Source organism: Enhydra lutris, unplaced genomic scaffold, assembly GCF_002288905.1.
Source record: "Enhydra lutris kenyoni isolate GAN:26980312 unplaced genomic scaffold, ASM228890v2 scaffoldscaffold81, whole genome shotgun sequence".
Classification (NCBI taxonomy): Eukaryota; Metazoa; Chordata; class Mammalia; order Carnivora; family Mustelidae; genus Enhydra; species Enhydra lutris.
Window position 1 is genome coordinate 2,653,053 of NW_019154165.1, and position 25,490 is coordinate 2,678,542.

Here is a 25,490-nt window from a genome sequence, read left to right on the forward strand (position 1 = left end):
TTTAACCCACTGAGCCACCCAGGCGCCCCAATAAATCAATTACTTTTTTTAAAAGATTTATTTATTTGAGAGAGAGAGAACAAGTGGGAGGGGCAGGGGGAAAGGAAGAGAGAATCTCATGCAGAACTCTGCACTGAGCATGGAACAGGGCTCGATATCATGACCCTGAGATCATGACCTGAGCTGAAACCAAGTCAGATGCTTAATGGCCTGTGCCACCCAGGTGTCCTAATGACTTTTTTAAGTGAGAAAAGTTGGATCTTTGAAAGGATGAATATAATTGATAAACCTCTGATTATACAAGCCAAGAAAAAAAAAAAGAAGGAAGAAAGAAATTGCCAATATGACAAATGAAAGTGGGGCTAACACGACAACCCTACAGACATTAAAAAGACAGAAAGGGGATACTATGAAAAACTCTCTACCCATAAATCTGACATGGAGTTGGAGTAGACCAATTCTGTGAAAGATTCAAAATAACAAAAGCCATTGAGGAAGAAATAGGTAACTTGAACAGTTCTAGATCTACTAAATAAATTTAATTTATAGTTACAAACCTTCCAACAAAGAAAACAGCAGGTTGGTATGGTTTTATTAGAGAATTCTACTAAATATTTAAAGAAGAACTAAAGTGTAGTAAACTCAACCAATTTAAATGAAAAATTTGAAGAAGTTTGACATATATGACTATCTTCCCAGAATAAAGGCAGTAAATTTATATCTGGGAATTAATACATGTTCAGTAGCACTACCTTATAATAAAGCAATAAAGTGGGTAGGTTAAGTGTCATAAATATTTTTCATTATGGTCCACTGATCAAAAGTCACAAAACATAGACCCTTTTACTAAAGTACTCACAACACTGGGCAACTTCCCTTTCCAACATCACACACACACACACACACACACACACACACATTTTGAGTATCTATCAAGTACACAAGACTTAACTAAAGTTCTTGCCTCCAAATAACTAACAGCATAGTCATGAAAGTAAAACTTGTAGTGTTAAATGAGGCCCCAGAGAGATATGGATGGTTTAAGGGTTTGAAGACTGAAGACAATTTAAAAAGCAAGAAGATAATGCTAACTACTTCAATTCACATCTTTACAGCCATTTCATAGGAGTAAGACAATAAGCTTGCTATCCCCCAAAACTCAAGAGCTCATTCTAACAGTCTTGTCTTGGTAAATGACACTGCTTCTGTCTGGAATGCCCTTCATTCTCTTTTCCACCAAGTCATATCCCTTCAAGCTTTGAAAATGTTCAAGATGCTTCTCCTTCAGGATTGATTCACTAATTAATTCACTTGCTCATTGAGAAATATTTATCAAGCACCTAATACATCTAGGTACTGTGGATACTTTGGCAAACAACAAAATCCCCTCTCTCAAAGAACTATGTCATTTTAGGGGGAAAACATGCAATAAACAAATAAATGAAAAAAACGTAAAGTAATGGATAAATTATGAAGAAAAATAAAGCAAGCAAGGATATTAAACAAGGATTGTGCAGGAGATTTTTGTTGCTATAAAAGGTGGTCTGGAAGGATATTTGTGATTCGAGAAAAGACCCAAAAGATGTGAGGAAGAAAACCATATGGTGCCTATCTGTGGAGATGGAGAAAGATATTCCAGATAGAGGGATCAGAAAGTACAGAGACCCCAAAGGCATACTTGGCATGTTTGGTACCAAGAGAAAGGGGTGGTGTGGTTGAAAATGTGGTAAAAATGATAGCTTTATGTAAGCCATATTGAGGACTGTTTTGATAAGGAGCCAACTGGAGCAGAAGAGCAACATGATTTGATATGTTTTAAAGGGACCATATGGCTGTTGTTTAGAGATTAGAATAAAATAGGGTAGAAGGATGGAAGAAGAAAGATCAGTTATGGTGCACTTAGGTGGCTCAGTCATTGGGCATCTGCCTTCAGCTCAGGTCACGATCCCAGGGTCCTGGGATCAAGCCCTGCATCGGGCTCCCTGCCTAGTGGGAAGCCTGCTTCTCCCTCTCCCACTCCCTTGTGTTCCCGCTCTCACTGTCAAATAAAACAAAAGGACATTCCTCCAGCATTTATACCCTATAAACAGGCAACAGATGATGGAATCTAGTGCATAAGTGTATGGGTTGACTTTAGATAAAAGCATGTACAGTTTATAGTAATAAGAGAAGATAGAGAAAATAGGCACAGATGCAGGTAGGTGAGCAGGTATGAGAGTAGGAACTTTTGGAGGTTCACAACTGATTGTTTTGTCTTTTCTCAGTAAAAGGAGAAATGAGGAACTGAGAGTAAAGAGAAAAGATGTGATGAAAATTTAATGACAGAAAAGAGGCCAGGAAATATTCATCCAAGGAGATACCCTGACCAAACTTACCCAGATCCAGTCATTCACTTTACCAAATCCTAGCACCTTCACATCAATTTCCACCCAGCCAGACTGATTTTTACTTGGTAGATGTTCAACTATGCTCTCTATTTGCTCTGATTCCTTCAATAAATCTTCATCCAAAGGGGGTACTCTATTGTTTAATAGAAAGAGAATAATAGGGACAAACTATCCACTCCATTTTGAGGAGAAACCTCTACACCAAGAGGTATGGCTCTATTACACCTCTTAAACCTGGGCTCTTCTCTCCATCTCCACTGGCCCACTGCCCTAGTTCAGGCTTTCATCATTTCTCACTTGGGCTTTTGCACCAGCCTCCTAACTGAGCTCCTGACCTTTCCCCTCACCTCTCTCCAGTCCATCATCCATATCACCGCATATATGTGAATTTATTCAACTCCCCTGCTTAAAACCCTTCATTATTATCCCTCTCCTTTTTCTCTTTAAGTGCTTGCAAAATTTTCCAACAGAATTTATCACTCTGTCTCTTCTTGTCTCATACCCTACACCCTAGCCATGCCAAATTACATTTGATCCCTGAATACATCAAATCCTTCAATTCCCTTTTGCCCCTGTACATCTTGTTTCCTCCACCTGAAATGCACACCTGCCCTTCCTCAACAAGGTATTTTTACTAATCATTAGAGACATAACTCAAATGTCAACTTCTCAGTGGCACCACATGTAGAGGTGACCTCTTTTCTGTGCTTAACATGCCTCCCCTATGGCACTCATCTCACTATATCGTAAGTATTTGTGTATCTAACTTCCCCTCTAGATATATTATTCACCTTTTGTCACAAGCACTTAGCACATTGTCTGGCACATAGTATATCAACAAATGTTTATTGAATGAGTTGACTGTAGAATTGAAGAGATTAGAAACAGCAATAAAACAAAAATACAAGTTGACAGATGAAATACAAATAAACATTCTTTAACATACCCAACAAGATATACTTCTATAAAATGTTTTAGGAATAGAAAAATAGAAAATCTCAACAACCTTAAAGAAGCAGATTTAACTCTTGACAAAGATGATAAAATGAGACTTGACAGAATAATGCTTAGCACAGCAAACACTCCTCTTTTTTTCACCAAGTATGCACAACAACAGATGGAGTAAGTTTTTATTCTGAATTGTTAAGGCAGATATTGACTCTAGAAAACAAGTTATCTATAGACTTCTGCTCAGAATAGGAGAAATTTCCCAAGGTTTTATATATTACGCATACTAAAGAACAATTGTCACATGTGGGGCCCTGCAGTTTACAAAGCACTTTCACATGTATTGCCTTATTTAATTCTCACAACAATCCTGTCAGGTAGGCTTTATTGTCCTCCTTTTACAGATGAAGAAACTGTGGTTCAGAGAATCACTAATCCAACATCACACAGTAAAAGAGTTAGAGGTAGAAGTAGGATTCTAAACCACATCTGTCTGACTGTAAATCTTCTATTCACTATACAGGCTGAGTTGATGCTTTCAAGGCTTCGCAACAAGTACACCAAAGTGAAGCCAAAGAATTGTTGATGTGGTTTTTTTTGTAATTTCTTTTTTCTTGATTCTTCAGTCTGAATATTTTCTACTGACCTAGAAAACCTCAGAATATGACCTTATTTGGAGAAAGAATCTTTACAGAAGTAATTACATTAAAATGAGGTCACTAGGGTGGGCCCCAATCCAATATGACTGGTATTCTTATAAAAAGGAGTAAATTTGGACAAAGAGATATACATAGAAGGGAGACAGTATGAAGAGACACAGGAAAAAGATGAACCATCTACAAGCCATGAGAGACACCTGGAATAGATCCTTCACTGACAGTCCCCAGAAGGAGTCAACCTTGCCAATACCTTGGTTTCTGACTTCTAGCATCCAAAAACTAGGAGACAACAAACTTCTGTTTTTTAAGTCACCCAGTCTGTAGTACTTTGTTATGGCAGTCCTAGTAAACTCATACTGGTAAACCTAGTAATTTTTTATTAAATGCCAGACATTGCATATTACAAGTTGGAGGAGCTCTGGATGATATTATCTTAGTTCAGAGAAGATTTACTTTTGTTCCTGCCAGGTGATGAAGGACAGATCATCTTGATCCTACCTGAGATTGAGCTGATTCAAAGCTGTGTTTTACTCGTTGTGAGGAATGGCATTTTTATAGTTTATCCTTTCTCCTGGAGTTTAGCCCTTTGGAGATCCCAAATGAAAACCTGAGGTAATTACCAGTGTCCCTCCTTTTTGGCAGGCTCTAAACTCGAATTTTTGACTCTCCAGCGTTGTGAAACTTGCTGAAAGCTCTGCTTAGCTACTCAGATTTGTATCTGCCACTTTCTGCTTAATTTCTCAACTTCTTTGCCCTGTAACACTTAGAAATCAGCAAATGACACAAGGGGAAGGTAGTGTAAAATATTAGACTAATTTATTGTAATTTCTCTCTCTGGCATCTTAGACCCTCAAGTCCTGATTATCGCGATAGCCCTGAAACTCCAATTTTTGTCTGTATAGCTCTGTGAAATGCTAAAACCTCTGCTCAGGCTTTCTGTCTCTTAATTACTACTTTCAGATTGCCTTCTCAGTCCCTCTACCTACACCACTTATATTGGCAAATTCCTTGAAAGGAAATATCACTCAGAATGTTGTGCTCACTTCAATTTATCTCTCCTCTCTGGGATTTAGACCTCTAGTTGCTTGTAGCTTTCTGATGCTTTCAAACAACTATTTTATAATTTTATCCAACTTTTCTAGTTCTTTCTGAGGGATATTTGGTCTGACACAGTTTAGTATGTCAAAGCCAGAAGCGTAAGTCCGCATACCCGTGGTTTCTAATTCCACTGATATGCCTGTCCCTGGTTCATCCATTCATTCATTCCAACATGTATTAAGCACATGGTAGGTGTCCATAACTGTGCAAGACTCTGGGAAAACAAAAAGTCCTGTCTTTAAGAAACTCACAATAAAATCAGTGGGGGGGGGTGAGACACAAATAAATAGTGAAAATACAATGCTGAAGTGTTTAAAACTAGAGGTGTTAGAAGATACTATAAAGGAGAAATGAAAGTAATTATCTTCTTTTGGTGCAGGAATCAAAAGTTATCTCTGAACAGAAGACATCTGAAGTAGGTCAAGAATATACCAGGTGGAACTAACTGAGGGTTTTGGAGGGGAAGGGAAGGAGATTGAGTGAGCCCGGTGGTGGGTATTATGGAGGGCACATATTGCATGGAGCACTGGGTGTGGTGCATAAACAATGAATTCTGGAACACTGAAAAGAAATTTTAAAAATAAATAAAAATTTTAAAACAAATAATATACCAGGTGAAAAGGAGTGGGAGCAAGAGAAGAAAGCCACCGCAAGAGGAGATAACATTATATGAGTAAAGGTGTGGTGGTAAGCATGAGAAATTACAGTTACTTTGGTACTACTGGAACTAGATGAGTGATAGGGTGTACCAGAACATAAAGGAGGAAATGCAGACAGAGTTCTGATTGTGGAGGGCTCTGTCTTTGCCCTAAAAGTTATTATTTAGATTGTTTATGGATAATGACATTCCCAGAGGTGGATATCTACCACATGTTCAGTCCGATTCATGGAGAATTCAACAACAGAAATTTGAGACATCTCCAGTCAATGGCTTATAAATTCAAAGGCAGTATTATCATGCTTAAGCAATGTAGTAGGATTACTAAGCAATGAAGTCAAGTCTTTGAGTCACCTGACTAGTTTATAAAGAAAAAAAAATCTACAATACTGTAGCAAATACTATGTGGCCAAGAATTGAAATGATTTGAGTTTTATTTCCTAAGCATGTAAGCTCAGTTACCTATTAGAAAGTTCAGCAAGCAACAACAAGAGTTCTAATTTTGCAGAGGCTATTTGTCAAGATTTGCCCTTAATGACATTGCCATCAAACAGCTATCTATTAAATGCCTACTTACTTGTGAGGCTGAATAACCAGTATGTGTGATAGGAGTTTTGCTTGGATTTAAAAATCTAAGATGCTAGACAACACACCATCCCACAAAGATACCAAGACAGCAGTATAAAAACACTGAACACCTACATAAACTGACAAGAAGAAGTGTTTACATGATCTATGCCTCAGGGCACTGTCACTTCTGTGACACTCAGGTCAACAGAGTTTAATGAAGAAGATGTGATTTCTAGCTCTCACAGGCCGACAGCAGAGAAAGGGTTTGGCAGACAAAGGAGAGGGCATTTTTCCAGAAACATGGTACAATGTGGAAACAGTCTAAGAAAGAGGATCTTGCACAAAGAAGAAACCAGGTTATGTTTCTCTAAGAAAAGCAAAGTCATGGATTGGGCTAAAGGAATGAGGAAAGAGAAGTAGGCCATGAAAGCACAGAGAGGGTTCATCCTCATTTCAGGCCCAAGGACTCAATCTGTATTTTTTTTTTAATTTTTTTAATTTATTTTCAGCGTAACAGTATTCATTGTTTTTGCACCACACACAGTGCTCCATGCAATACGTGCCCTCTCCAATACCCACCACCTGGTTCCCCCAACCTCCTACCCCCTGCCCCTTCAGACCCCTCAGATTCAATCTGTATTTTTGCTGGCAAATTACAGTTCTGTAACTTAGCATAAAGCACACCCAACAACTACTAATCAATCCTTTACCCCCTCCCCCAAAAGGCTTCAAGAAAACTCTACAAGCTTTTAAGGAAATCACATCCAGCAATTAATTCACCAATGAAATATCACTGAGAAAGGATGGTACCTAGCCACTGCATACCACCATTTCATGACAGCAAGAAGGAAAATTCTAGATCTTGTGCCATTTCAATTAGAATTCTGATATCAGAATCTAATAACCAAGTTAGAATTTGGCCGCAATACCAGTGTTGGTCCCCAAAAACAATCTAAAATGTTCAAAGGTTAGAGTTAGCAAGACCATAGTTCAAACACCACCAAAAGACTAACAGCAATTTGGGTTCCCATTCTTGCCAGGGGAGAAAGAGGGGAGCTAAAAATATAGGTGGAAGAAAGCAGGAAAGATTGAATCCCTGAAGAAAACTCACATCCTTAAGATTACATAATACTGCTCCGAAGTAACTGAACTGCAGCAGAAAAATTTCAAACACATTCCAACATGCCTCTAATTAAGATAGTTTTGGGAGGTTCCAGAATTATAGCTATCAAATGTGAAACCTAAAGAATTTACCAAGATTAAAAAGATTACCAACTTAAACTCAGGAAAAAAACATTTGGGAAAAAACAGGTTAGTTGGAATACACTCGTAATGTTAATTTGTTGACCTTTATACAACTGCTACATCATTTTAGAGACAATTGTTAGTGATAAACACCTGAATTACAATAGGGTAGACACTGTACAAAATATAAAATTAGATATGATTCTTGTTTGGAGAGTTCAAATTAAGTGCCTGATAAACTCCATATTTCACCAGAAAAGTATGCAAATATACTATAACCATAAACTTAATTTAAAATATAGCAAGAAATACAGGTAGGACATATGATAATGTGAAATGTCTAACAAGTAAGAATCTTTGTAGCATGTAGAAGCAAGCTGGATACTCACACAAGGTATGTATTTTGAAATGTTTATGGATGGTTAACCAGAAAGGCTAATTTAACACCTACACATCAATTGCATGGAGACAGAGCTGTGAAATATTTGCATTTACTACTCAGTAAGAAGGCCATCACACCACTGGCATAAGAATGCCAGTTGTAATTAAATTAAATGAAATTTCACAATTTAAAGGATATGCAATCTCCTTCCCTGAGAACTTTAATTTATATAGGCTGACTGAAGACTCTCAAACGTGAAATTCTGACTATAAAACTGCAAAGAAGGAGAAAACAGTAAGTATCAAATGAGATAGCTGTCAGAAGTTTTTTATAATCTTGGATTTTAAAAATGTGTAATAATAGCAATAACATTTATTGAGTATTTACTCTGTGTCAGGAATTGTGCTACATAGTTAATGTATATTATCTCATTTAATCTTCAGAACAATCCTATAAAGTAGTTCCTATTAGTAGTAGTTATTACTTTATAGATGAGGAAATGAAAGCTCAGAGGTTAAATAACCAATCTCAAATTGCACATCTAGAAAAAAAATAGAGGCAAGATTCAAACACAAATCTCGAGTTGGCAAAACACTAAAAAAGCTAAAGTTCAGAATACCCTAAGTCTTAGAAAGAGATACATTCTGAGTATACGAAATTGCCATCAGAAATAAAAAGAAATCTAATGTTAAATGATGCAGAGAAAGAAGGAAACATTCCTACTTATCTCCATGTATCCTCTGCTAAGACAATTGGAAGACCAAGAAAGTGTACAACAAATATTAGTACAAAAAATGAAAACAGAGACACAAGAAGAGATTAAGAAGCAGTTGTCCTAGAATAATCACATTCCCGGATACTGGAAAGACCTTGGGCTAAGATTTTCAAAATGCTGTCTAAACAGAATGAGAGAGGGACAGAATTCTGCAGAGAGGCAAATGTAGTCTTGATTTTAAAAAAAAAAAAAAAAAAAAAGTCATGTTTGCAAGCTGGTGAATTAATCTCAATTCTAAGCAAGTTGAATGGAAAGATTCCTGGTATGAGTAGAATGGTGTTTTTTCCTACTTCTGTCAGCTAAACACAAGCATAAAACCTGGAAATGGTATAAAAGGCAACCAAAGGAGAACTCTGAAGGGTGGTAAGGAGAAACTGAATGGTTTGGGGACATGAGAACTAGAGAACAGTACACCAGGATGCTTTGCATACCTGCACCCAACAGAGAAAGGCCACCCAGACCCAGTGTTTCCATGTCTGCTACACTAGTAAGAGATCAGCCCAGGTAGACTCATTCCTCCCCAGAATCAAACAGGAGTATGCCTGAAAACATCACCACTATACAGAATTAATTCAGAGCCAAAGGGGTTCTGGACCCAATTCCAACCTGTGGGAAGGGAGGTTGTTTTTATATCAACGATTCTCCAACACCAAGAGGGTGTCTAAAAATTCAACTTAACTCTGATACTGTCTACCCAGAGGCAGCATTAGATCCCACAAGTTAAGGGTTTGGTCTCACAAGACTGACCCTTCCCTCACTTCAGATGCCAATCTCAAGTTCAAGTTGTCACTTGTGCTTCTGACCAACTGACTATAGGCCACACGTTCTAATGACCCTCTCCTTGGGTTTGATTAATTTGCTAGACCAGTTTGCAGAACTCAGAGAAGTATTTTACTTACTAGATTAATGTTTTATTATAATAGGATATAACCCAGGAAGAGCCAGATGGAAGAGATGTGTAGGGCAAGGTATGGGGAAAGGGTGCAGAGCTTCCATGTCCTCACTGAGCATGGTATTCTCCCCACATCTCTATGTGTGCACCCACCTAAAGGCTCTATGAACCCTTTCCTTTTGTGTTTTTCTTTTTAGTTTTTTTTTAATTTGTTTATTTGAGAGGGTGGTATGGGGGGAGAGACACAGGGATAAGGAGAAGCAGACTCTCCATTGAGTGGGGAGCCCAACACAGAGCTGATCGAAGGACCCTAGGATCATGACCTGAGCTGAAGGCAGATGCTTAACAAAGGAGCCACCCAGGCGCCCCTCCTCTTGGGTTTTTATGGAAGTTTCTTTACATAGGCATGATTGATTAAATCATTGTCCACAGGTAACCGACTCAACCCTCCAGCCCTTCTCGCCTCCCTGGAAATCAAGGAGTGGAATTGAAAGTTCCAATCCTCTAATCATGGTTGTTTCCCCTGGCAACCAGCTCCCACCCTTAGGTGCTTTCCAAAAGTTGCCTCATTAACTTACACCCAGTTGTGGTGGAAAAGGGCTTGTTGTAAATAATAAGATACCCATTTCACCTTTATGGCCCCAAAGAAACTTCAGGAGTCGAAGACAAGAAACTCAATATTACGACAAAAGATGCTCCCAATGATTGCTCTTGTCACTCAGGAAAATTCCAAGTGTTGGGAGAGCTGTGAGACAGGAACCATATAGGAGAAATATATTTTAGCCATCTGGGTGACCAAATGTGTATTTCTTATGAATCACAATATTACAGGATCCTCACCTGGATATAAGAAATAAGTAGCCAGGAGAGGTACTCTCTGCACCAAGCCTGAAACTCTCCTTGCCCACACAGAAATCCTGAGGATGACAGGCAACACATACAAGAAGGACCCAGCTATAGCAGGCAGCCTGGTCTGGGAAGCCTCTTTGTCCCTACAGGCCCAAAACTCTGTACCCCTACCCAAAGACACTGGGAGGGAAGACAAAACCAGACATAGGACTCAGGTCACAAAAAACATCCCAGTTCCAGGAAGCTTCTCTGTCTCACAGACCTAATACTCCCATCCTCTTCCCAGAGACAGGTAGAGGAACCCACTGTGCCCATTCTTCACTCAGAGACATGCAGTGGTAGGCCTGGGGAAACCCCTTCTTTCCCATCAGGCGTCACCAGCAGGGACCAGTGGGAGCCCAGCAGCACCACATAAACCAAACAAACCAAAATTATACCACAAAGTCTATGAAAATCAAACTACCCTGGAACCCACAAAAGTAGGCCAGACCCTCATGCTAAACCTAAGCAATGTAGCTGTCTGCTAAAATAAAAGAATTAAATAGGACCCAGAATCTCCTAATATGATAGATATGCATTTATGTATGATACAGTAAAAAAATCACTCATCCTACCAAGAAACAAGAAAATAACAACTCGAAGGAGAAAAGACAACCAACTAAGGCCAAAACTGGGCTGAATCAGATGTTGGAATTATTTCACAAGATTTTAAAGCAGCCATCAAAAAAATGCTTCAAAAAACCATTTTACAAATCTTATTCAAACAAATGAAAAAATAGAAAACCTCAACATAGAAATTATAAGAAAAGAACCAAATGGAAACTATAGGACTGAAAAATATAATGAGAGGAAAAATAAGACTGCTGGAGGGCTCAACAGAATGATGGAGATGATAAGGGATAGAATCAGTGAACTTGATGGCAGAACAGTAGAGTTCACCCAATCTGAACAACAAAGAAAATGTAGATCGGAAAAACATGAACAGGGCCTCAGGTACCTGTGGAAAAGTAACAAAAGATCCAAAATTTGTATCACCTAAGTCCTAGAAAGACAGGTGAAAGGATGTGGGGCTGAAAGAATATGTGAAGAAATAATGGTTGAAACTTCCAAAATTTGGTAAAAGACACATCCAGGAAACTGAGCGAACTCTACATAGGATAAACTCAAGGAAAAAAAAAATCCATGCCAGGACACATTGTAATTAAAACTTTGAAAACTAAAGCCACCCCCTGCCCCAAAATCTTGAAAGCAGAAAGAAAGAAATGACACATTACCTATAGGGAAACATCAATCTGAAGACCAATGGTTTCTATTCTAAAACCACAGAAGCCAGTAGAAAATATCACAATATTTTTCAAGTTCTGAAAGAAAACAACTGTCATCTATGAATTCTATATCTGGTGAAACTATCCTTCAGGAGTGAAAGGGAAACAAGTATTTTCAGATGAGAAAAACTAAAAGAATTTATTGCTAGCAGACCTACCCTAATAGACTGGCCAAAAGAAGTTCTTTTCTTCCAAACGAAGTTCTTCTTTCCTTCACAAAGAAAATGATAAGAAGGAACCCTGGAACATTAGGAAGGAAAAAGGAACAAATGGAAAGGGCAGAAATATAGGTAACACAGTAGACTCCCCTTGTTCTCTTGAGTTGCATAAATCTTTTCTGGTAATTGAAACAAAAAGTATAGCACCATCTGACACTAGGTAATGATGTTTAACTACGGGGAAGGTAAAGAGATGTAAATGTAAATGAGGTTTCTTAACTTCACTTGAAGTGGTAAAAGGTTACCAGTAGACTGTTAATCACATAGAATATTGTAATACCCAGAGCAACCACTACAAAAATTATATAAAGAAATGCACTCAAAGACACTATAAATAGGGGTGCCTGGGTGGCTCAGTCAGTTAAGCAATTGCCTTCTGCTCAGGTCATAATCCCAGGGTCTTGGGATCAAGCCCTGCATCTCTTTCCCTCTCCTTTTCCAGCTCCCCCTGCTTATGCTCACTTGCTTGCTATCTCTCTCTCAAATAAATAAATAAAATCTTAAAAAAAAAGACACTATAAATAAATCAAGCTAAAAGTGTTCAAGTAACCCATAACAAGACAAGGAAAACAAAAGAATGAGAATCAGAGAAAACAGACAAAATGGATAATAAAATGACTGACTTTCTCTACTGACTGAGTTCATTTACATTATAGTCTCTAGCTACATCCATGTGGTGTGCACTTTTAATGATGAGCACCAGGTGATGTATGGAATTGGTGAATCACTACACTGTACACCTGAACTAATATAACATTGTTTGTTAACTGGAATTTAAATAAAATTTAAATTAAAAAAATTAAAAATGGCAGATTTAGGCACCATTAATATATATATTACCTTAGAGGAGGCACCATTAAAATATATATATATATACACACACATACATAGTATATTTAGACCATTTGCCTCTATTTTATATATATATAATGGTAATAATATATATTATAATATATATTATAATATAAAAATATATAAATATATATATATATATAAAATAGAGGCAAATGGTCTAAATATAATAATCAAAAAACAGACTTACATAGTGGCTAAAAATACATGACCCAACAATAACATTCTTTTTTTTTTTTTTGAGCTATCAGTAATTTATTATTATTTTAGAAAATACACAGGTAAATCTGATCCACTTGAAACCCTTAACAGATTAAATGTGAGCATCTGTTCCAGTGTAAATAAGTGAATAAAACCAGTATGTTAAAATTATGTGAAATATTATTTGTATTAGCCAGGGATATTTAAAATAAACAAGGTCTAAAAATTTCAATTTGTCGTGTTCCTTGTCCAACACTCTTTTAAAGAACTTTTTTTTTAATTTAGTTTCAGCGTAACAGTATTCATTGTTTTTGTACCACACCCAGTGCTCCATGCAATCCGTGCCCTCTCTAATACCCACCACCTGGTTCCCCCAACCCCCCACCCCCCTGCCCCTTCAAAACCCTCAGATTGTTTTTCAGAGTCCATAGTCTCTCATGGTTCACCTCCCCTTCCAATTTCCCTTAACATTCTTTACAAGAAACTCCCTTCAGATTCAATAACTTAAGTTGAAAGTAAAATGGTTGAGAAAGATACACCATTCAAAAATTAATTTTTTAAAAAAGCAAGAATGACTACATTAATATCAGATAAAGTAGATTTCAGAGCAAACAAAATTACTACAAGCAAACAAGGATATTACATAATAATAAAGAACCAATCCACCAGGAAGATGTAGCAATTCTAAATGTGTGCACAACAAACAACAGAACTTCAAACAAAATACATGAAAAAAAAACTGAAAGAACTAAATGGAGAATAGAAAAATCCAGGATTAATTGTTAAGAACTTAAACACCCTGGGCGCCTGGGTGGCTCAGTGGGTTAAGCTGCTGCCTTCGGCTCAGGTCATGATCTCAGGGTCCTGGGATCGAGTCCCGCATCGGGCTCTCTGCTCAGCAAGGAGCCTGCTTCCCTCTCTCTCTCTCTCTCTCTCTGCCTGCTTCTCCGTCTACTTGTGATCTCTCTCTGTCAAATAAATAAATAAAATCTTAAAAAAAAAAAAAAAACCTCAAAGAACTTAAACACCCTGCCTTCAGCCAGTGATAGAACTACAAAAGAGAAAATTAACAAGGATATAGAAGATTGGAAAAATACAAATAGAATCTAATTTATGTACATAGAACTCTTCACTTAAAAGCAGAATACACATCTTTTTCAAGTGCTCATGAAACAGACCATATCCTGACCCATAAAACAAACTTCTATAAATGTAAAGGAATTAAAATCATACAGTATATTATCTAACAATGGAATGAAACTAGAAATCAGTAATAGGCAATGGGAAATTTTGATTTCCTTTGCTATTTCTTCTTGGATTATATAGAAGTGTGTTTTATAATTTCCAGTTTTATTCAACAGAAAAATTCAATTTGTAAAAGTTCCTGACAAAGAAAGCTCTGGGCTCAGCTGGATTCACCTGAGAATTCTGCCAAACATTTAAAGAAGAATTTTAATTAAAAGAGCAGGTAACACTACCCAACTCATTTCATGAGGCCAATATCATCTTGATACCAAAATCAGATAAAAGACAATACAAAAAAAGAAAATTTGCCAATATTATGAACTTAAATGTAAAACTCATCAAAATATCAACAAACTGATTCCAATAATACATAAAAATAATTATATACCATGAACAAGTACGGTTTATTCCAACAATCCAAGACTGATCCAGTGCTCAAAAATCAATCAATATAATCAACCATAATCAACATACTAAAGAAGAAAATCATATGATAATATCAATTGATGCAGAAAAGGTATCTGATAAAATTCAATACTCATTCATGAAAAAAGAAAACCCTTTCAGCAATTTGGAATAGAAGGGACTTCAATTTGATAAAAATATCTACTGAAAACCTACAGTTAACCTCAAACTTAATGATGAAAAACAGAAGAAGATTAAAACAAGGCAAGGATACCTGCTCTTAATATTGTTATTCAACATAGTACTGGAAGGTGAAGAAAAACAGTGTATAGAAGAAAACGGTCTCTATGTGCAGATACCATGTGTATGTAGAAGTCCCAATTAAAGTACAGAAATATTCCTGAAACCAATGAGTGAGTTCACCAAGGTCACAGTATAGAAGATCAACACACAAATATTTAATTGCTTTTCTATATACTAACAATGAATATGCAGAAACCAAAATTAAAAACACAATATCACCTGTGACTTATTTTATAACTGGAAGTTCACACGTCTTAATCCCTTTTACCTATTCCATCCTTCTCCCCAGTCCCCTTCACTCTGCAGAGATGAAAAGTATAGCACAGGGAATATAGTCAATAATATTGTAATAATGTCATATGGTGACAGATGGTGACAACACTTACCATGGTGAACCTTGAGTAATGTACAGAACTGTCAAATCAATAGTATTATACATCTGAAACCAATAAAACAATTATACTTAAATAATAAAAAACACAATTGCTCTGAAGAAAATACTCTGAAGAAAAACTGCTCTGAAGAAAATGGAATTTCTTACATACTTAACAAAGCATGTACAAGATGAAAATTACAAAATGCTGATTACAGAAATCAAATATCTAAATAGATGGAGAGATAGACTGTGTTTATGGATTAGAAGATGATTTAGTAAAGATGTCAATTCTCCTCATATTGATCTACAGGTTTATAATTCCTATCAAAATCCCAGAAAGAATTTTGTAGACAGGCAAACTTACCCAAAAATTATTTGAAAAGGCACAGCCCTAGAATAGCTAGAACAACCTTGGAAAAGAACAAAAAAGTGGGAAGTATTATTCTACCACATATTAAGGCTTACTATATAGCTCTTGTAATCAAAACAGTGTGGTATTGTTGGAGAAGTAAACATATAGATCCATGTAACAGAATAGAGAACCCAGAAATAAGAATACATAAATATGTTCAACTGACTTTTGGACAAAGGTTCAAAATCAACTCAATGGAGAAGGCATAGTCTTTTCAACAAATGGTGCTGGAACCATGAATATCCATAGGCAAAGAAACTAACCTTGACCTAATCTCCATTCCTTATACAAAAATTAACTCAAAATAAGTCACAAACTTAAGTGTAAAAGTAAAATTATAAAAAGTTTAGGAAAAAAGGTTAAAATCTTTGGGACTTAGGGTTAGGCAGAGTTGACATGACTCCAAAAGCATGACCCATAAAAGGAAAAATTGATAAAGTGAATATCACTAAAATTAAAAACTTTTGCTCTTTGAAAGCCTTTGTCAACAGATAAAAAGACAAGGTTACAGACTGGGAGAAAATATTTGCAAACTACATATTTGACAAAGGACATATTTAGACTCTATGAAAAACTGTCAAAAATCAACAGTAAAAGAAGAATCCTCCTAGATAATGAAAAAAGACATGGCACTCAAAAGACACTTAACAACAGAGGATGTAAAGATGACAGAGAAGTACATGAAAAAGATGTTCAATATAGGGGTGCCTGGGTGGCTCAGTGGGTTAAAGCCTCTGCCTTCGGCTCAGGTCATAATCCCAGGGTCCTGGGATTGAGCCCTGCATCGGGCTCTCTGCTCAGCAGGGAGCCTGCTTCCTCCTCTCTCTCTGCCTGCCTCCCTGCCTACTTGTAATCTCTGTCTGTCAAATAAATAAATAAAATCTTTTAAAAAAGAAAAATAATATGAAATTATAAATACAAAGCTAGCTATAGGGCCTTGGAAGGGGCACCTGCAAGTGAGGGGCCTTAGAATTTAAGTTTTATTAGCTTCATCATAAATCTACCTCTAATTATTGTTGTAGTGCCAGTTCCTAGCACAGCTCCTCATGCATAGTGGGTGTTCAATAAAAATTTATTGAATGAATAGCATTCATTAGTAGTAAGTAGAGTAGTAAGCTTAAAAATGGCCCATCACCTGAAGCTATAACAACAGACATATATCCAGATGAAGAATGTGATCATCAGGCCTGGTCAGATCACATCTAAAATATTATTCTTATAAAACATTTTAGAGGAAAACAGAATATTTTCCAAAAAAGAAACCAACCAAACAAAAGCCTTCTCTGACCTCAAAAAGCCTTGGTTGGAAGCCATGAGCTGTGCCCTTTTTGTTTTGCAGCCTTATCACCTTATATTGTGCTGCTCATTTCCTTGTCTATATTTTACAATAGATTTTAAGATCCAGGAAGTCAGGGACTATGTCTGTCTCTTTTCACTGTTACATTCCTAAACGCTGGCATGTGGCATTCAGTATTTGTTTATGAAGGACAAACCAGAAAACACCCAAACAAAAGTAGCATAGAAGAGATTTAGTACCATGTTTGTCTCATTCAAATACTTGTTATATATCATACACATTCAAATATAAGATATGGTCCATGCCCTTATGGAGCTCAGCACTCAGAGGATGTGTGAAAATACACCTTTAAAATTATGAAAATACAGTGTGGGAAGTGCAACAAAGTAACAAAGGAACAGTTGGAAGATGTTCAGTCTAAAGCAGGTGGGAGATAATTGAAGGGTACATGGTGATTTCTGTCTTCTATCTGAATGGCTATCAAGTGGAAGAGAGTTTATGAGTTTGTAGAGGGGATGCACAGGGTAGCTGACTGCAGTATTAATTAAATAAGGAAGACTTTTAATAACAATTAGATTAGTCTGCAAACAACATAGACTATTTCTGGTGAGGGCATAGTCTTCATTACTGACACATTTGAAGCCTAGGATCACCACTTGGTAGAGATGTTGTAGAGATGATTTACAGAGGAGATGAGGGTTTAAGCTGGATGATCTTTATGTCCGTTCTAACACAGAGATTCTCTGATATTTTTGGTCTGTTTTAGATAAAGGAGGGAAAAAATCACTCTTTTCCAATAAAAGTCCTACAATAAATATCTCTGTCCAGTTCTGCCTTAAGAATATTGTCTCTATGTAGTACATGTTAGGCTTTAATCTCATCCTCCAAATTCCTTGTTTTGTGATAGTTTGAAATATTGTTATCTACTACAATATATACAAGATGAAGTGAATGGGTTCTTTTGAAGTCATATCTGCCTCACAGTAGAGCTAATGACAAGCCTCCCACTTTTTCTGGATGTGAGTAGGAGTTCTGCTCCGCACTGGAATCTGCCATATTTGAGATAATACTTATACTCTCAGATGTCATCAGAAAACCTATACATTCTCTCTTCCCTTGTTCCCACCCTGATTATGAAACAGTAAACCTGAAGCTGATTTACTACTTTAAAACCAGTTATTGTTTTCCCAAAACAGATTTAACAAATTTGTTCCACCTGCTGAACTATGCTCCTCATTACTTTCTTGTGGTTTCATTGAAGTTTTAAGTCCCACACCTCAAAGACCATATTCCACAAATAAACTGAAACATTACTCTATTTAAAGTGCTGCTCAAAAGAGTGAAGGTTGTGTGTGTGTGACAAAAATGAGAGCAAGAGAAAAGGTGAATGGGTTTGTTACATTTTCTGGTAAGCAAACTGACTAATGTCAACCCCCTCTAATCACAGGTATTAGGGCAATGAGTAAGGGGCAGTGGGGGAGGGGGAGAAGGTGTCAGGTTTGACAATCACAACTCTTCTTTATATCACCATCTTAATAAACAACAGCTTTTCCACATATACCAAAATCAATCAGATCTCTAGAGGGCTGGAGTAGGTTGAAGTGAAGTGTAGACCAATTGTACTGGAAAACATTAAGTGCTAAACATATATATCAATAATAATAATTACATATTATAAGTAATTATTACTACTATTCCACCTAGTTCCTCCCAGTCAAACTTCATTCTATGTCACCCAGCTCACTCACATAGTATCTCTGGTCATACTTCCCACTTTATTATCCCTTTTCACTTCCCTACTGTAAATAAACTTCATGAAGACACAACCAGCAACAACTGATGTTTCTTAAATGTGTAACACAATTACACTGAGATGCACACTTCCTTATCTGATCTTTACAGCAATCCTCTGCAGTAGATAAAAAATTCATTTTATGTAAGTGGAAACAATGTAAACAAAATTAAGTAATTCAGCTAAGTTCATACAACTAAGTGGCAAAGCCAGGCTGTTTGATTCCAAAGCAGTTGCTTTCCTTGGATTTCTTCATACTCAGAACACTTGGGAACGATTACTAATTAACTATTAGAGATAAAAAGAACTATGACTTGAGTGTTCTCTCACATCAGTGATTCACATCTCACTGCCCCATCTCTTCTAATTTTGCTTCTCTACAACAGTTACCATGCCTAATCAAGTTGATTTCACTTATCACTAAGAGTAATGTCACTTAGTCCTCTCCCTCAGACTTCTTAAAATAGTCATTGATGCTTTTCTGCTTAAATTTAAATCACACACATTTTTTATTCCTTGTGTGCTTCCTAATTTGGTTCTTTTGTCAAGTATACTTATTTTGTTCCTTTTTTTCTACTTGTTTCTTATTCATTCTGCTCCGTATGCCTAAATAAATTCCTGCTGTTCTTTAGAAGATGACACAGGAGCACTTGGGTGGCTCAGTTGGTTAAGAAGCCAACTCTTCACTTCGGCTCAGGTCAAGATCTCAGAGTCCTGAGTTCAAGCTGTGACTTGGGCTCCTAACTCAGGAAGGAATCTGCTTGAGGAATCTGTCTCCCTCTGCCCTTCCCCAGCCTACCCCCTCCACTGGATCTCTCTCTCTCTCTCTCTAAAATAAATAAATAAATCTTTAAAAAAAGAGACAAAAATCATGATTTAAATAAAGCGACTAAAATGATTACAAGAAATATTTAAGTGTATTTTAATATGTAAGCACTAAACCAGAAACTATGAAGGTCAAATAGACAAAAACTAACTCATGACCTGAAGATGACTAAAATTTAGTAGGAGATATAAAACATATGTACATGTAATCACAATTTATAAAATTTATATGTGAGCTCCTAGGAGTAGTTTAAAGCAGTAGAAAAGTTAAGTGGGAAGACAGAGGAATTTCTGTATGGGGTGACTGGGAAGCTGAGGAGCATTCTAAGTACTCTTATCCTCATTTCATAATTAAGGAAATTGAAGTACAAAAAAGTGTAGTCTTGGAAGCTAAGACTTTTCAAAGGCAAAAATCCTTAAATATTTGTAAATGACTGTTCTATATACTACAATGAGTAAACATTTACATATTAAAACATTAATGTAACAAAATAATTAGAAAAAAAATATGTACTTGTTTGAGAGAGAGAGAGCAAGCAGAAGAGCACCAACAAGGGGAGAGGCAGAAGGAGAGAGAGAAAAAGAATCCCAAGCAGACTCAGTGCTGAATGCAGATCCCAACACAAGGCTCAATCTCAGGACCCCGACATCATGACCTGAGCAGAAATCAAGAGTTAGACATTTAACTGACTGAGCCACCCAGGTGCCCTGTAGCAAAATAATTTTGATATCATCTAAAGTGGGATAAAATGAGGTTCAATCCTTAGTGCTTCCCTCCTGTTCTTTAAGATTTCTTCTTTAAAAATCCCTCTTGAATAATCCAAGGACTAGTAAAAGTTAATCAGAACTGATCCTGTCTTCATTCTACAATTTCTTTTTCTTTTAATGATACTGTCCAGGTAAGAATTAACTTCACAATTACATTTTTTTTTTTTTAAGATTTTGTTTATTTATTTGACACAGAGACAGATCACAAGTAGGCAGAAAGGCAGGCAGAGAGAGAGCCGGAAGCAGGCTCCCTGCTGAGCAGAGAGCCCGATGTGGGGCTTGATCCCAGGACCCTGGGAACATGACCTGAGCCAAAGGCAGAGGCTTAACCCACTGAGCCACCCAGGTGCCCCCACAATTACATTTGAAGTCAATGGTCTATAAGCTAGTCCATCTAGATGAGATTTGAATGCAAATGTGGAAAATGTTGGTGCATATAAATTAATCAAATGTACATATATAGGTATAAAAATATCTAATACATAATTATAAATGCCATTTCATTTTTCTATTTATTCACAAATAGATTACTAATAAAACCAACATGCAGACATTCAGTGCTGAAAAAGTAAGTCCTGAATTAGAGGTTCAGAACTCTGACTTCAGAAATGTCTCTTGCCTCAGAAATATTTCTTTTGATCTGGCCACAATTCACAAAACAGCTGCTGAAAAGAAAATTCTACAGTAATCTTAATTTATACTAATAGAAGTCTAATGATAGAATTAAAGGCATAATCCCACTGTACTCTGGACTGGACAAATAATCTCTAAAGTATGAGGTTCAGTTCTTTGTGCTCCATTTTAAAGGAGGAAATAAATAACTGAGGGTATATTCCAAGTAGCCTTTCTAGAATAATACAAATCCTGCACATCATTCATACAAAGTAGGAATGAAAAAACTGGGATGTTTGGCATAAAGGTAAAATTAAGAGAAATCATAAATCATAAAAGCTATCTTAAACACTAAAAGTACTGATCTAAAGAACATAGAACAGAGTTACTCTGTCAGGCTCCAGGGGACAAAATTTCTGGAAGTCCTGTGAGATCTTGTCCACCTGCCTTCATTAGGTTGAAATTTCTCATCTGTAAAATGAAGAGAATGAGTAAGACAATCTCCTAGTCTCTCCTACTCTAACAGTGCATGATTTTCATTTTTACAAAGAATCAGATTTTAGCTCAACATTTTTCCCACTAGCCACTAAATTTGTCAAATAATGGAAAAAGAGCTGCCTCGGGAGACTAGTAAACTGAGCATCCTTGAAGATATTCCAGCAGAATACAGAATAATCTTGCAAGAATACTCTAGAGGAGATACTTGCAGTATAGGAGAGTTACTATATAATGTATTGAGGAATGCAGTTCTAGAATCAGACTTGGGTTTGAAACCTGGATCTTGATTAACTATGTGAAGTGTAAACCAAAGCAAGTTAACCTCTGATTGTATTTCCTCACTTACAAAAAATCCAGATAACAATAGGATACTTCTGCAGGTTGTTGTGAGAATTAAATGAAATGATGCAAGTAAGTATCACTGTGCCTGGCATACAATAAAAACTCAATGTATGTCTGATATCATTATTGAATGGGACAAGATAATCTTTAAAGTATCTTCTAATTTTAAGAACCTATGGGGACCATAAACATGCTGAGGTAATAACATCAAAGTAGATGTAAGTCTCTCACCTTTTATAATGCAAGAATCTCTTCATCTACTGAGATTCATTTCCTGCTACCACAAAACCGTACCAGCCAAAAGGATCTACTTTTACTGGTAAGATACCATTTGGCCAGGATGAGCTGGGGGCCTGAGCCATCCTAGATAAGTAAGTAGCGCTAAAAGTGTACTAAAAGTACAACAGGATTATAAAAGTTTGTGGCAGTATATAAATTAGTATACTCATGGGTTGGACAGAAACCAAAAAAACACCATCAGTGGCAAGAGTTAGTTGCAGTAACAGGACAGGGTAAACAAACATGGTTTGTTACTTGTAGTAAATTAGCTTGCACAAATCTATAAAACATTTAAACAAGATTTAAAATCAAATAGTCTAAAATCCAAAATTTTAAATGTAGTCAGAGAAAGCTTTAATAATAAGTCTGTTGCCACACCCAGCTGGGACATTAGAGAGAAGGTATTTCGACAAAGATTCCTTACAATTAACTGGGTACTATGTTAAGTACTTTACACATATCTTTTTTTTTTAACTTTACACACATCTTGTTAAAATTTTACAACCACCCTGTTATCACCACCTATACTTTATATATACGAAAACTGAAGCTCAGGGAAGTTGAACAATTTGACTAAGATCACATTGCAGCAAAGTATGAGTTGTCTAAAAGAGAGGTCTCTTAGAAATGAATTCTCATCCATTCAGGAGTCTTCACCATCTATATCCCACAGGGGAAAAAAAAAGTCTTATGGCTGGAGTTGGGGATCTACTGAGATGAGTAGCTGCTTCTGGTAACTACTGATAAGGGCCCTGAAGGGATGGAGTGCTTTCCTATCATCAGTGTTAGAATCATGACCGTTTTGTGATCTACTTGTGTCAGTGTGGACCACAGAGATCCTATCATAACTTAACTATAATCCTACTCTGCAATTCAATTTTTCCAGCTATGTCAGTCATCCGCAGGGTAAAGCCAGTGATGGGGCTCATGAGATACATATTACCACAGCTAGCCAGACACATATGAAGTGAGGCATTATCAAATCTTCCTCATTTCAGAAGAATCTCAGCCAAACATTGAGTTCATACTTGTGAAAATAACATTCAATTCCTATTTCTAAAGAGGAGTCGTTATTCACTGACTCAAAGTTTATAAGAAAAATGTTGTTTCCCCAAATTAATAGCAAGCAATGAGGGTATGAATCTATGGAGGAGATTAGGCCAAAGGATACTCAGGAAAGAGAAAATGTCAATTCTACTAACGGGATGTAAAACTTTTAATAAAAAGTAAAATTGGATCAGAGGTACCTTTCTCACCAGCCCAATGCAGAGCTCCCTCTCTTTACTTAAATAAAAGTAAATTTATTTACTTTTTCAAGTAATTGAAAATTGAAATTTTATTTACTTTTTCAAATTGTGTATACCACAATTTGAAAGCACTTTTGATAACTTTTATAGCAGTATTAAATTACCATAAAGTTCATTAAAAGGTTATAATGGTCTCTCAAAAACATTAAAGTTATCACAGAGATGGTGCTCCCCTTCAAGAAGAGAAATTATCTCTATGGATATTTGATAGGAAAATGAAATTACTACTGAAGTGAGAAAAAAAGATTAAAATAATACAGATCATAATAATTTATTATATAGGATCTCAGCTGTGCTTTAAGAATCATCTAGATTAATATTAAACTATCATTGTTTCACCTGTTAACATTCATAAATTGATGTGTCCCTAACTCTTAGAGAAAATGAACATCAACTTGGTTCTCTGATAGGCAGAAAATGCAGAAAAATATATTTTAGACTTTAGGAGAAAAGTAATTTCTAATGTTTATTTTATTGAATTAGACTGGCAACCAAAGAATAATAAGTTAAAGTGGGGTCAGCATAATGATATAGAAAAAAAGGGTATGAGCAATTATTGAAAGTCTACCATGAACAGGTAATATGCTTGAGATTTTACATGTTATTTCATCTAATCTTAGAATCAGATCAGTGAAGCAAGCCTCACTGCCCCATTTTATAAATGAAGCAACTTAGTCTCCAGATATTAAGAAACAAGTAGTCAATAATACACTACCAGTGACATCACTATATAGTGGTTACTTAGCTGCCTTCTAATTTTTAATTTGTTGCTTCTTTTCTCAAAAGGCTATTTATATTCTTTGAAAAGATCAACAAAACTGACAAACACTAGGCTGATGAAGCAAAAAATAAAGAAGGACCAAATTACTAAAACTGGGAATGAGAATGGGGACCTTACTAGGGACTATACAGATGTAAAAATACTATGAACAACTGTATGTGTACAAACTAGACAACTTAGCTGAAATGGCCAAATCCCCAGAAAGATAAAAACATCCAAAAGTGACTGAAGAAGAAATTGAAAATCTGAATAGAACTACAGCAAGTAAAGAGATTAGTTATTAAAAAACAACTCACGAAGAAAAGCCTAGGCTCAGACAGATTTACTGGTGAATTTTTATTACACATTTAAAGATTTTATTTACTTATTTGTCAGAGAGAAAGAAAGCGAGCATGCACAAGCAGGGGGAGTGGCAGGCAGAGAGGGAAGCAGGCTCCCCGCCTAGCAGGGAGCCCAATGCAGGGCCTTGATACCATGACCCTGGGATCATCACCTGAGTAGAAGGCAGTCATTGAACCCACTGAGCCACACAGGTGTCCCTAATACATATTTAAAGAGCAATTAACAGCCATCCTTCACAAACACTTCTATGAAGTAGAAAGCAAGGAGCACTTCCCCATTTACTCTGTGGGGTCAGTGTAACTTTCATACCAAAACCAGGCAAAGATATCATAAGAAAATTATAGACCAATATTTCATAAATATAGCCATAAAATCCCTAACAAAATATTACCTTACTGAAACCAGAAACATATAGAAAGGATTTTACAGCATGACCAAATGGGATTTATCCCAGGAATAAAAGGTTTAACATAACAAAATCAGTTAATGAAATATACCGTATGAATAGAATAAAGGAAAAAAGACCAATGAATTATTTCAAAAGACAAAAAAAAGTTGACAAAATTCAACACCCTTTTGTGATTAAAAAAAAAAAAACACTCAACAAATTAGGAATGGAAGAGAAGTTCTTCATCTGGATAAAGGGTACCTCAGAAAGACCCAGAGTTAATGTAATATGAAAGGATGAAAGACTGGAACAAGCCAAGGCCATCTGCTCTCACGGCTTCTATTCAATATTGTAGTAGAGGTTCTACCTATGAAATTAGGCAGTAAAAGAAATAAAAGACATCCAGATTGGAAAAGAAGTAAAACTATCTCTGCCCACAAATGACATAATAGTATATAA

At 36.4% G+C, this 25,490-nt stretch overlaps 1 protein-coding gene across 3 annotated transcripts in view; it reads right to left on the reverse strand.

Annotated features, from left to right (window-relative positions):
- Positions 1–25,490, reverse strand: part of LOC111161019 (ectodysplasin A) — a 423,110-nt gene that overhangs the window by 318,715 nt on the left and 78,905 nt on the right. For 2 of the 3 annotated variants that reach the window (XM_022524461.1, XM_022524460.1), the window contains exon 2: positions 20,543–20,561. In XM_022524461.1, the coding sequence (XP_022380169.1) occupies positions 20,543–20,561 (19 nt within the window). Of the gene's footprint in view, positions 1–18,105; positions 18,140–20,542; positions 20,562–25,490 lie in introns of all 3 variants that reach the window. The other variant, XM_022524459.1, reaches the window with a different exon arrangement.